This window comes from Phocoena sinus, chromosome 11 (assembly GCF_008692025.1).
Source record: "Phocoena sinus isolate mPhoSin1 chromosome 11, mPhoSin1.pri, whole genome shotgun sequence".
Taxonomy (NCBI): domain Eukaryota; kingdom Metazoa; phylum Chordata; class Mammalia; order Artiodactyla; family Phocoenidae; genus Phocoena; species Phocoena sinus.
The window spans coordinates 56063979-56076734 of NC_045773.1; the positions used below are offsets into that span (position 1 = coordinate 56063979).

Here is a 12756-nt window from a genome sequence, read left to right on the forward strand (position 1 = left end):
CAACGGAGTAACTTCTCCTGACATCTGGGGGTGGGGGAAAGGAAGGTGCTCTGATTATACAACTAATTCATAATGAAAGCAAGACCATCAAATGATAAAAATAAATTACTGATAACTTGGTAATAAATTTATTTACAGATGGATTTAATTCAAACCTGATTTATAGGTGGATTTAAAATGGGAATAGCTCATGATAAATCATTTAAGAAAAAGAAATTACCATCACACAATGTCAATTCTGAGGAACTATTCTTTTATTGGCTTTGTCCATCAGTCCCAGAGGTCATTCTCTAAGGAGATAGCATCTAAGGGACAGAAATGTGCCTAGCACCCAAATGTTATTGACACAGTCCCCAAACTACAGCTGACACAGCCTGGCTTCCTGCGGAGAAACTTGCCGGGTACTGCAGCCCATCAGCCTCACTAAGCATTACTGTGGTCCCTCAACGAAGGCTACAAGGGATGCTGGGAAAACAGTCCACATCAGCACAATTTTACCACTGTTTCTTTGCCATGGACATTCCAAGAGGAAGATTTTTATTAAAAAAACATTTCTACAATAATACTGCTATCTGCTTTTCTAATTACCCATCATTTATGGCCTCATTTTTCATCTTCTACGCCTTTGTATTTTTCACTATAATATTACATATTAATCAACATATATCTAGATTTATAGAATACAGGCATATTTTATACTAAAACATTTTTCAAAGAATACATGCATATGTGGGTGTCTAGTGCATGCATTTACATAGATATCTTCTGCTCAGAAATGTAGAATATAGAAAAGTTTTTAAAAAGACTTGTAAGTACTACTGAGATTCCATTAACAATTCAATAATAGACAACAACGCCAAAGAAAATCATCTTAGACTATATTCCTATATGAATATGTTGATAGAGGAAAAACAGGCACACATTACATTTGATGTTTCTTCTTTCCCTATCAGAATCACCAGAATAACTTCTTTCTCCAAAATATGAATACAAGTTTTTCTCTCTATATAACTGTACATCTGGGAAAAAATGCTTTTTACTAGGAATCTGGGAGAATATTTTTAAATTGTAAATGAATTGAACACTGCCTGGAAGTTCTGAAAGCTGAAATACTGGTATCTGAGTGAAAGGATAAGAAGCAATTCATACATATTAATTCATTGACTACTTGATTCCAAGGCTAAGGATTAAATTCAGATCATGATATAAAAAACGTATTTGATCTTCATATGAATATTTGAATCTTACCTTGAACTTGTTCAGAACATCTCTCTCGGGCCTTTTCTCTCATTATTTTGGGGATCAAAACATCTTTTTCGACATGTCTGAGATGCTGCTCTGAAAAAAAAAAAGACCTTCCTTTAATATAGTAAAGTCTCAGGTAAATCACCAGTTTAGGGGAAAAATGAGCACTCTGGTCTACTTAAAATAAAAGCCTAGGCAAATATATTAAAAAGTGACTCTTCTATGACCTCATGAAATTGTGACTCTTCAGTCGCTGAAAATCATTCTAAATATTGTTTTATATACAAAAGAAAAAATGTGAGGGTGTAGGCAACATCTTTTAAAACATTCTGCAAACTATGTTGCAACACTTTTATTTGATAACACATTCCATGTAGTCTTGGCAAAATTAAAGTCATAAAGTGTTATAATTTTTTAATTCATATAATCCACAAAAAGAGGATTTTAACAATACAGTACTGAGATCCAACGATAGATGAAGAGATCCAAGATTAAGAGACATGTGAGTAGTTTCTCTACCCAGTAACAAGAGTAGCTTAAGAAAGAGCTGGCAGAAGAAGAAAAAGTGGAACTCGTGTGCATAGAAAAACAAACTACAGGAGGTTTCTGTGCACTTTAAATAGAACTACCTCAGTTAGACTAACACAGCAGCCGGAGCACCTGCTCCAGACTCCCACCTGCTCCTCAAATTCCTAGAGAACCCTGAAATCCAAAGGGGTAAGTATCCTCCAAATGATCAGGAATTCTGAAAGGCAAAAGGCAGATGAGATCAGATTAAAGGAGGCAATCTTATCCCCAGAGTTTTTTCCCAGGAAAAAACTGATACCAAAAGTAGGAAGTGGGCTTCCCTGGTGGCGCAATGGTTGAGAGTCCGCCTGCTGATGCAGGGAACACGGGTTTGTGCCCCAGTCCGGGAAGATCCCACATGCCATGGAGTGGCTGGGCCCGTGAGCCATGGCCACTGAGCCTGCGCGTCCAGAGCCTGTGCTCCACAACGGGAGAAGCCACAGCAGTGAGAGGCCCGCGAAATGCATAAAAGAAAAAAAAAAAAAAAAAAAAAGTAGGAAGCATGCTCCACGCTCTGAAGCAGGAGAAATGGGGAGGAGACATCCCTAGAGGAAACCAAAGCATTAGTGGTCGAAATACCACAGCAGGAGCCAAAGGAGGTCACTCTTCTGCTGCCTTCAGACCACAGACAGGTAAAATAAGTAAATACAGGCACTTATCTCCATAAGATCAGAAAGTCTCTCAGTATCTATCTAGTGACACTTAAGACCAGGAACCCCTAAACTTTTCCTGGTTCCCAACATCCTCTGGATGCAGCTATGAAGTGATACAGTATTTGTAGAGAGGGTAAGAGGGCATCTCAAAAAGCAAACAAAATCAGCAATAACCAAACAGCCAAGAATCACCTAAATTTGTTGAAGGACAACACAGTGAAAAGGAGAACCCAACTGTAATTAATCAAGAAGTAAACAACTCCTAAGAGGGTGAAAAGAATAAAGAAAATAAGATTTTCAAATAAATATAATATACTGAAGCAAATAAAAAGACATGAGTCCTCAGAAAGAAACAAATCATAGGTCACCTAAATGCACTTTGATGAAATATCTGAAGCTCAAAAATCCTAAAAGCTTCTAAAGGGAAAAAAAAAATCACCACACAGAGGAACAGGACCAGATTTACATCGTGTTTCACAGGCAAGATGTGGATGCAAGAAGATAATGACGAAATAACATCAAAGTTCTCAGAAAGAATTACTTTATATCCAAGAATTCCAGAGCCAATTAGGAGTGAAATTAAAGATATTTTCAGATATGTAAGAACTGAAAAGTTTCTCTCTTTCAACCCCACCGAAAAAGAAATGATCTTTATCATAGTGTGACAAACCAAGCCACTAATCCAATGTGGTGATGGAAAACAAGAATCCTTCTGTATGCACAGGGAGCACATGGGCAGGAGTTCAGGCAGGTAGAGCAGAAGTGACTCTTCTCTGCTTCTGTGTCTGGGGCTCATCTGGGAAGACTCCAGCCACAGGCCCTGACTTCAATAGCCACAAAAGCTGGGGCTGGAGGATTTACTGCCAAGAAGACTTCTTTCTTCACATATTTATCTGATGTGTGGGCTGGAAAGGCCAAATCACCTACACAGGGTACAGTGGGTAGGTGGCCTTTTCTGTTGTGGAAGCCGTGCAGCCTTGTTCCTGCTACCTTATATGTTGATTTCAAGTCATTGGGCTCAGCCTACACTCCAGTGGAGGGAGGGCCACATCACACAGAGCCTGAGGGAGGGAAGATACTGTTGTAACCTTCTTTGTAAAATAAAATCTGCCACAAGAAGTAATAGAGAATGTATTCTGATCAAATAAAATGAATCCATGATGTACAAGTGTAAATATATAAGGCATAATAGAAAACATACATTTAAATTTACATGTTAAAACTGTAGAGTACTTGAAAAACATCATCAACTAACTTGACCTAACGTTTATAGAATACTCCACTCAATAACAGCTGAATATTTACCAACATAAACTATAGTCTGGGCTAGGAAACAAATCTTAATAAGTGTAAAAGAATTCAAATCATACAAAGTATGTTCCCTGACACCAGTGTATTTAAAGTAGAAATCAGTAACAAAAGGATCTCTTGATAATCTTCAAACATTTGACACTAAATAACACACTTTAAAATAACCCATGGGTCAGGAAGAAATGAAAAGGGAAATTAGAAAGTATTTTGAAATGAAAGAAAATATATCAAAATTTGTGTGATGCAGCTAAAACAGTACTGATAGAAAAATTTATAGCACTAAAAGTTTACATTGGAAAAAAGGATGGTCTTAAATCAATGACTTAATCTTCCACCTTGAGAAATTTGAAAAAGAATAAAGAAACACAAAGCAAAGGAAAGAAATAATAAAACCTAAGCATAAATCAATGAAATAGAAACCAAAATAAACAAGCAAAATGATAAAGAAAAGCAATAAACCAAAACTGGTTCTTTGAAAACATTATTAAAACTGATAAACCGGGCTTCCCTGGTGGCGCAGTGGTTGAGAGTCCGCCTGCCGATGCAGGGGGACGCGGGTTCGTGCCCCGGTCCGGGAAGATCCCACATGCCGCGGAGCGGCTGGGCCCGTGAGCCATGGCCGCTGAGCCTGCGCATCCGGAGCCTGTGCTCCGCAACAGGAGAGGCCACGACAGTGAGAGGCCCGCGTACCGCAGAAAAAAAAAAAAAAAAAAAAAAAAAAAACTGATAACCACCTTGCCAGTAAAAAAGGAGGTCACAAAGATCAGAAATGATACACATTTTATATAATAATAATGTATTTAAGTGATCTTTAAATGTAGGTCAATAAATTTGACAACGAAGATGAAGTGGACAAATTCCTTGAAAAACACAAATAACCAACCTAACTCAAAGGACATATAACCAGCAGAGCCCTATATCTATTAAGAAAATTGAATCTGTAGTTAAAAGCTTTCTCACAAAAAAATTCCAGACCCAGAGAGCCTCACTGGTGAATGTGGCCAAACATTTAAGAAAGAAATAATATCAATTCCATACGAACTCTTTCAGAAAACTGCTCTGAAGCCAGCATTACCCTGATACCAAAACCTGGTAAGACATTACAAGAAAAGAAAACTACAGTCCAATATCCCATCATGAATACAGATGTAAAACTCTTTACAAAAGATGAGCAAATTGAATTCAGCAATACAAAAAAGGATAATACCTCATGACTAGGTGGGGTCTATCCCAGGATTGCAAGCTTCACTTAATATTCAAAAGTCAAGAAATGTAATTCATCATATTAAAAAACTAAAGAAGGAAAGACAAGTGGTTATGACAACAAGCCACAGAAAATACATTTGACAAAAACCTAGTATCCATTCCTAATTAAAACCCTCAGTAAAGTAGGAACAGAAGGAAACTTCCTCAACAGGATAAATGGCATCTAAAGAAAAACCCACTGCTGATATCATATTTAATGGTGAAACACTGAAATGTTTTCCTCCTAAAACAGGGAACAAAAGATAAAGAAGTCTGCTCTTGCCATTTCTATTCAGCATTATATTGGATGTTCTAGCCAGTGCAATAAGGCAAGAAAAATAAAAGACTTCCAGATTGAAAAGGAAAAAATAAAACCATAGTTACTCAAAGATCATATAATCATCTATATAGAAAATCCAATAGAATCTACAAAAAGTTACTAGAACTAGTACATGAGTTTAGCAAGGCTTCCAGATACAAGATTAATATACAAAAATCAAATGGAAATGACATAATAAAAAGTCAGAGGACTAGAAAATAATTCAATAATAACCTTCCAATCTATAAAATACAAAATAGCTTTTTAAAAAATGAGCTGGGGCTCAGGAACCTGCAAGACAAGAAAAGATCTAACATTGATTTTACCACAGTCTCAGAAAAAGAGGTAAAAAGAATGCAGGGCTGAAAAAATATTTGAAGAAATGACTGACACCTTTACGAACTAGTCAAAAGACAAAAACCTATTAATTCAAGAAAACAATTGAAAACCTAAAGAAATACACACCCAGACAAATCATAATCATACTTCGGAAAATGAGAAAGAAAAATCTTCAAGGTGCAGGGCAGAAGTTGAGACACAGATGTAGAGAACAAAGGTATGGACACCAAGGGAGGAAAGCCACGGTGGGGAGGGGATGGTGGTGTGCTGAATTGGACGATTGGGACTGACATATATACACTGATGTGTATAAAATTGATGACTAATAAGAAACTGCTGTATAAAAAAATAAAATTCAAAAAAAAAAATCTTCAAGGCATCAGAGAGAAATATAGCAGAACAAAAATTCAAAAGACAAAGGCTTTCTCTTCAGAAACCAGAGGCCAGAAGGAAGTGTCACAGTATTTTCGAGTACTAAAAGAAAAGACCTGTCAATCAAAAATTCTATAACCAGAAAAAATGTTTTTCAGAATTGAAGATAGAATAAAGATAACCCAGAGGAAAGGAAGCTAAGGTAATTTCTTGCCAGCAGACCTGTTGTAAAAGAATGGCTAGAGGAAGTTATTCAGACAGGAAGGAAATATTAACAAAAGGAAACTCAGAACAACAGGAATGAAGAAAGGGCAACACAAAGAATAAATGTAATAAACTATTCTTTTCTTGAATTTCAAAAATTATTTTTGACAGAAGCAAAAATTACAGCATTCTCAATGTATATAGAGATAATACTAAAGATGACTTCCAGATAAAGGAAAGAGGATAAAGCAACTTCGGTGGTAGTAAGATATCTACATTTTATTTGAAAGATAAAATGTTGATGCTAGTAGACTGTGATAAGCTATGTATGCATAATGTAATCTTTAGAACAACCACTTAAAAAAACTAAGAAATAAATTCAGAAACCATACAGATAAATCAAGTGGAATGGAGTTAACCAAACAGTAGTAACAGAAAGATAGCAGGAAAACCTCCTGACACCTGGAAATTAAATGACACGCTTCTAAATAATTCATAAGTCGAAAGAGGAAGTAAAAGAATACACTGACCTGAATAAAAATGAAAGCATAACATATCAAAATTTGTAAGACAAAGCTGAAGCAGTGCTTACAGGGAAATTTATAGCAATAAATGCTCATATTTAAAGTCTCAAACCAATACAGTTGACCCTTGAACAACACGGGTTTGAACTGTGAGGGTCCACTTATATGCAGACTTTTTCCAATACATGGGTACTACAATATTACACAATGGCAGTTGGTTGAATCCACCACATTTTATTAGGACAGCATTACTCAGATACCAAAAGCAAAGCAATATTTAAAAAAAAAAAAAGCCCTAATATCCTTCATGAATACAGATGCAAAAATCCTCAACAAAATATCAGCAAATCAAATCTGGCAATATATAAAAAGAAAAATACACCACACCAAGTGAGCTTTATTCCAAGGATGCAAGGTTGGTTCACTATTTGAAAAACAACCAATGTGACCTATCATATTAACAGTGTAAAAAAGGAAAGCTATAAGATCACATCAATTGACGCAGAAAAAAAACATAAAATTCAATGCTATTCATTAAAAATGAACAAACAAAACTCAGTAAACTAGGACTAGAAAGGAACTTCTTCAATCTAACAAAGAATCTGCAAAAAATCTATAGCTAACATTATACTTAATGGTAAAAGACTGAACGCTTTCCCTTTAAGAGGAACATGGAGTAAAACTGCATAGACCCATACACACAAATATATGCATGTATATAAAAACTGGTGAAAACCGAAAAGGTCTACTGTCTAGTTAACAGTATTGTACCAACGTCAAGTTTCCTGCTTTTGATATTTGTACCACAGTTACGTAAGATTTCACTGTTGGAGGAAGCAAGGTGAAGGGAACAAGAGACTCTACCCATTAATACTTTTTATAACTTCTGTGAGTCTGTAATTATTTCAAAATAAAAAGTTAAGGGAAAAAAACTGCTAGAAGAAATCATAGGATAAGATCTTTATGTATTTGCAGAATATTTAGACTTGCTTACCCTCGACCATAAGAAAACAATCCAATTAGAAACGGGCAAAATATATGGATCTAACAAAGGACTTGACTCTAGAATATATTAAAAAACTCCTAATTATCAATAACAAAAATAGAAACAACCCAATAAAAAAGAGGCAAAAGGCTATAGTGGACACTTCAAAAAGAAGATACACAAAACTGTAAATATATACGTGAAAAGGTGCTCAAAATCATTAGTCATTAAGAAAATGCAAATGAAACCTATGATGTCATTTCACACTCACCAGAATGACTAAAATGAAAAAACAGTAATGACACCAAATGTAAGGAAGAAACATGGAGCAACTGGAACTTTCATACATGCAGGCAGGAGTGTGAGATGATAAACTTCTTTGGAAACCTGCTTGTTAAGTTATAAAGTTAAATATACACCCAGCCTATTTTCCACTCCCTAGGTGTTCATTCACCCAAGATAAACGAAAATATATGTCCAGAAAACAACCTGTACAAATCAGTTTATAGAAGCATTATTCATGATAGCCCCAAACTGGAAACAACCTAAATGTCCACTGAATACTATTTAGCACTACAAAAGGATGAACTACTGGTTTACTCAACTTGGGTGAATCTCAAAAATTATGTTGAGAAAAAGAAGCCAGGCACAAGAGTACATACCATAGGATTCAAGAACATGCAAAACTAATCTACAATGGTAAAAATTAGAACAGTAGTTATCCATGGGCATTGAGACGGATATTCTCTGAGGGATGTCCTGTTTGGGGTATATGCATTTATCAAAACTCACAATCTGGGCTTCCCTGGTGGCGCAGTGGTTAAGAATCTGCCTGCTAACCCAGGGGACTTGGGTTCCAGCCCTGGTCCGGGAAGATCCCACCTGCCGCGCAGCAACTAAGCCCACGTGCGCAACTACTGAAGCCCGCGCGCCTAGAGCCCGTACTCCACCACAGCGAGAAGCCTGCACACCGCAATGAAGAGTAGCCCCACTCACCGCAATTAGAGAAAGCCCTCATGCAGCAATGAAGACCCAAAGCAGCCATAAATACATTTTAAAAAAAAACTCACAATCTGTAAATTTCACTGTATATATATATTTTTTTACTTCAATTGACAATATGTTAACATTAAAACATGATACGAATCTATACTCAGTGGGTGATTTTAACAAGTTAACTATCAGAAATTAAATAATTAAGTAGACAAGAAGTTTTATAACTTTCTCCTTCAAGATACTATTCATCTTTTATTAGATTTATTTCTATCAGGAAAGGTATCTTTTCATAAATAATATGTAATTATTTATTGCTGGTACGTAGGTTCAACTAAATTTTTTATATTGTCCTTGTAACCAATACAACCTTACTTAATTCTCATTAATTGTAATACTCTATCAATAGATTATCTTCCAATTTCTTTTTTTTTAAATAAATTTATTTATTTATTTTTGGCTGCGTTGGGTATTCATTGCTGCACACGGGCTTTATCTAGTTGCGGCAAGCAGGGCTACTCTTCATTGTGGTGCGTGGTCTCTAGGCACACAGGCTTCAGCAGTTGTGGCACACAGGCTCAGTAGTTGTGGTGCACGGGCTTAGTTGCTCTGCAGCATGTGGGATCTTCCCGGACCAGGGCTCAAACCTGTTTCCCCTGCATTGGCAGGCGGATTCTTAACCACTGCGCCACCAGGGAAGTCCTCCAATTTCTATACAGACAATCATCAGGAAAGCTCTGTACCTTTCTTTTTCAATTCTATGTCTTTTAGAAGAACAGTGAGTAGTAACCAGCAGCACCTGTCTTGAGTGCTCAAATTCTGCTTAGAATTTTTGAAGTTATCCTCATGTTGAGATCTGCCTGTGACTTTACTCTCCTATCTTTGTGTTGTTTTGGTATCAAAGTCACATTATTTAAACAATACATTAGGGACTTCTTTTTGTATTCTCTGGACCCCTTTGTATAAAAATCAAGATTATTACCAGTCCTTTGAAAGTTTGGTAGAAACCACCTGTGATGGTCAGCTTTATGGGTCAATTTGGTGAGGTGCTAGTCCCCAGGTATTCACACAAACTGTTGCTGGGAGGGTATTTTGCAGATGTGATCAACATCTTTAATCAGCTGACTTTAGGAAGATCATCCTAGAAAATCTGAGTAGGCCTGATTCAATCAGTTGAAAAGCCTTCAGAGCGCACTTGAGATTCTCCTAAAGAATTCCACCTGCAGACCATAGCTTTGGCTCATGACCAAGAGTTCCAGAGCTGCCCTTCCTGAAACCCTGCCCTACACATTTCAGATCTGCCCAACAGTCAATCACATAAGCCAATATCCTGCCATGTATATGTGTATATGTGTGTGTGTACCTGGTTTAGTCAGGGTTTGGGAGTATGTATGCCTGTGGGCGATAGACACAAAGAGAGTTTTAACTACTGATACAATTTTCTAAGGGCTTTCTATTTATTCTTGAGTCAGTTGCAGTTTTTAGTAAGTTTCTATTTCTCAAGGAAACTATCCATTTCATCTAAAATTTCAAAATAATGATATGAAGACGTTCACATGACTTCTTCCTCTTTACTACACCTATAACTGTATCCCAATTTTCACTACCTATGCCAGGGGGGTCAACAAACTTTTTCTGTTAAGGACCAGAGTGTAAATACTTCAAGCTTTGTAGGCTACAAACCATCTCAGTCATGTATACTCCTTTTATTTATTTATTTATTTATTTTTAACAACCCTTTGAAAATGTTACTAACCATTTACAGCCTACAGGCCTTACCAGATTCTGCCCAGGGTATAGATTGCTGAACTCTGGCCTACACTATTGATTTATGCCTTCTCCTTTTCCTTAGCTTTGCCAGAGCTGCTATAAGATGAGAAAAAGAACACTAGCATACAGAAGGAACTGCAAGTATGGGTGGAGAGAAAAGGAAAGATTGAGAGGGAGGCTCTGGAGGAGTGGTGGGACCTGAGGGGACTAAGGAACCAGGATGAGTCAAGGCGAGCTTCCCAGTTTTCTGGCTCCAAATGAAATGATGTGACCACTCACTGAGACAGGGAGACAAAAGAAACCCCAGGTGCTTCAGGGTAGACAAGCTGAATTTGAAGAGCCTGTGACACATCCTGTGAGTGGAAAGCTGGTATCTATTTGGAGGGAAGACAATAAAACTGGGGTAGTCTCCACACACTTCTTTTCTCCTTGTCTACAGTGAAAACCATATTTAGGCATCAGTAATTGACAGTATTATTACTGAACAGATTAGAAGAAATACTGTGATATGCTGATCTACTATATATAATCAATTTCAAAATGTGATCTCTTCCTTTCACTCATACAGTTTTAATCTATACAACTCACCTATAATGTGTCCTGATGAACCCACTCTTTCTCTACACATCTTGCAGTGGTCTTAGATAAAGCACTAATTTTTTAAATTAGTTCCCTGAATAAAGACATAGCTTTGTGATACTGAACCATTTTTTCCATAAGTAAATTATAATACTGATTACCTAAGTTTACCTATATTATAAATTCAAGGTTATAATATTCCTCCAGAAACATTTTTTAAATGGCTTGCAAGAACTCCTTCTGATCATTCTTCTAAAACCTATGGCAAAGAAAATTCTAGAATCATATAAATATTGCTTTAGATTTTCTATACTCTTGGTGTTAAATCAGAAATAACAGACTTGAGAGTTCCCTGGAGGTCCGGTGGTTAGGACTCTGCACTTCCACTGCAGGGGGCACAGGTTCTATCCCTGATCAAAGAACTAAGATCCTGCATGCCATGCAGCTCCCCCCGCAAAAAAAAAACAGACTTAAAAATATATAATTAATTCTGATACCACTTGGTAGCACACTGATCATTAAATGTCAATTTTTAATTAATTATGATTTTATACATATTTCAAAGTTTCCCTCAACACTACAAATATTACAGATATGGCACTTTTTATTCACAAAATTACAGGGTGATTCCCTCAATGTCAATATGATGCATATGTTATACATTTGCACCAAAGCCTACAAAAAAAATCAAATTTTGAGAATTTGCTACTCTATAGTCACATGAATTTATACTGAGATGAAGAATCAGGATAACACCACCATGGAAAATTTCCAAAGCTCTAACTTCTCAACATTCTATCATCACCTGAAAGTCAATTTTCACCTTTTTCACTAGCTGACTTTGTTAGTTCAGACTTTGCTCTGGGGCTCACGTGTTCCTGCAACATGCCATCCTCAATTACAAGGCAAATGACAGCAGCACTTGTCATGAATCCACAAAAATAACAGTGACGCAACTCAGAGCATCACAGAATCTTCCACTGGAAAGAAGTGACACCACCGGAAGGGCAAGGAATGCCTTTTCAACACTGAAAATGTTCTAATTTAATTAATTTAATTGTTATTTAGATAGTGCCACTTTTTTGGTCTTTTTTGGAACCTCCTAGCTGCACTTACTTGTTCCCGCAGACATTTCCATGCTACTGTTTACTCTGGAGGAAAAATAAGAAAAATGTTTGTAGTAAATGTGCAAAACTGTTCTTATTAGCAATGGTTTCCACTTTAAGTCCCTCTTCTATACCAGCTACCAAGAACCTCCAAATGAAGGGCCCAGGCAGATAGCATTGTGTACAATACAGCAGGACCAGAGCTCTCCACTGGTACCTTTGCACTGCGTGCTTCACACCAGGAGCCCGGGAGGACTCCGGTCTCAGTGCTCAAAGACACTGATGCCCCAACCAGACTTCCCTGTGTCTGCCAGCTCGGTCATACCCACTTCTACAGCGACAGTGTAATATGAAAAAGGGGTGGGTGGGCAGGGGTATGGAGACTGGGAAAACAAAAACAGGGAAGATCAGTGTCCCTTTGCCACCGTCTTCCCTTCAAGCCACACTTGAATTGACAAAACAAAGAAAATCCATAGCAGGAAAGATTTTCCCCCCAACAGTCCGGCAGCCTCTGGCTATGAAACCTCAAGATGAACACCAGGAA

General features: G+C 37.1%; 1 protein-coding gene across 3 annotated transcripts in view; it reads right to left on the reverse strand.

Annotated features, from left to right (window-relative positions):
- CMC1 (C-X9-C motif containing 1) overlaps positions 1-12756 on the reverse strand; it is a 79275-nt gene that overhangs the window by 58071 nt on the left and 8448 nt on the right. For all 3 annotated transcript variants that reach the window (XM_032647908.1, XM_032647907.1, XM_032647906.1), the window contains exon 2: positions 1249-1338. In XM_032647908.1, the coding sequence (XP_032503799.1) occupies positions 1249-1338 (90 nt within the window). The remainder of the gene's footprint in view (positions 1-1248; positions 1339-12756) is intronic.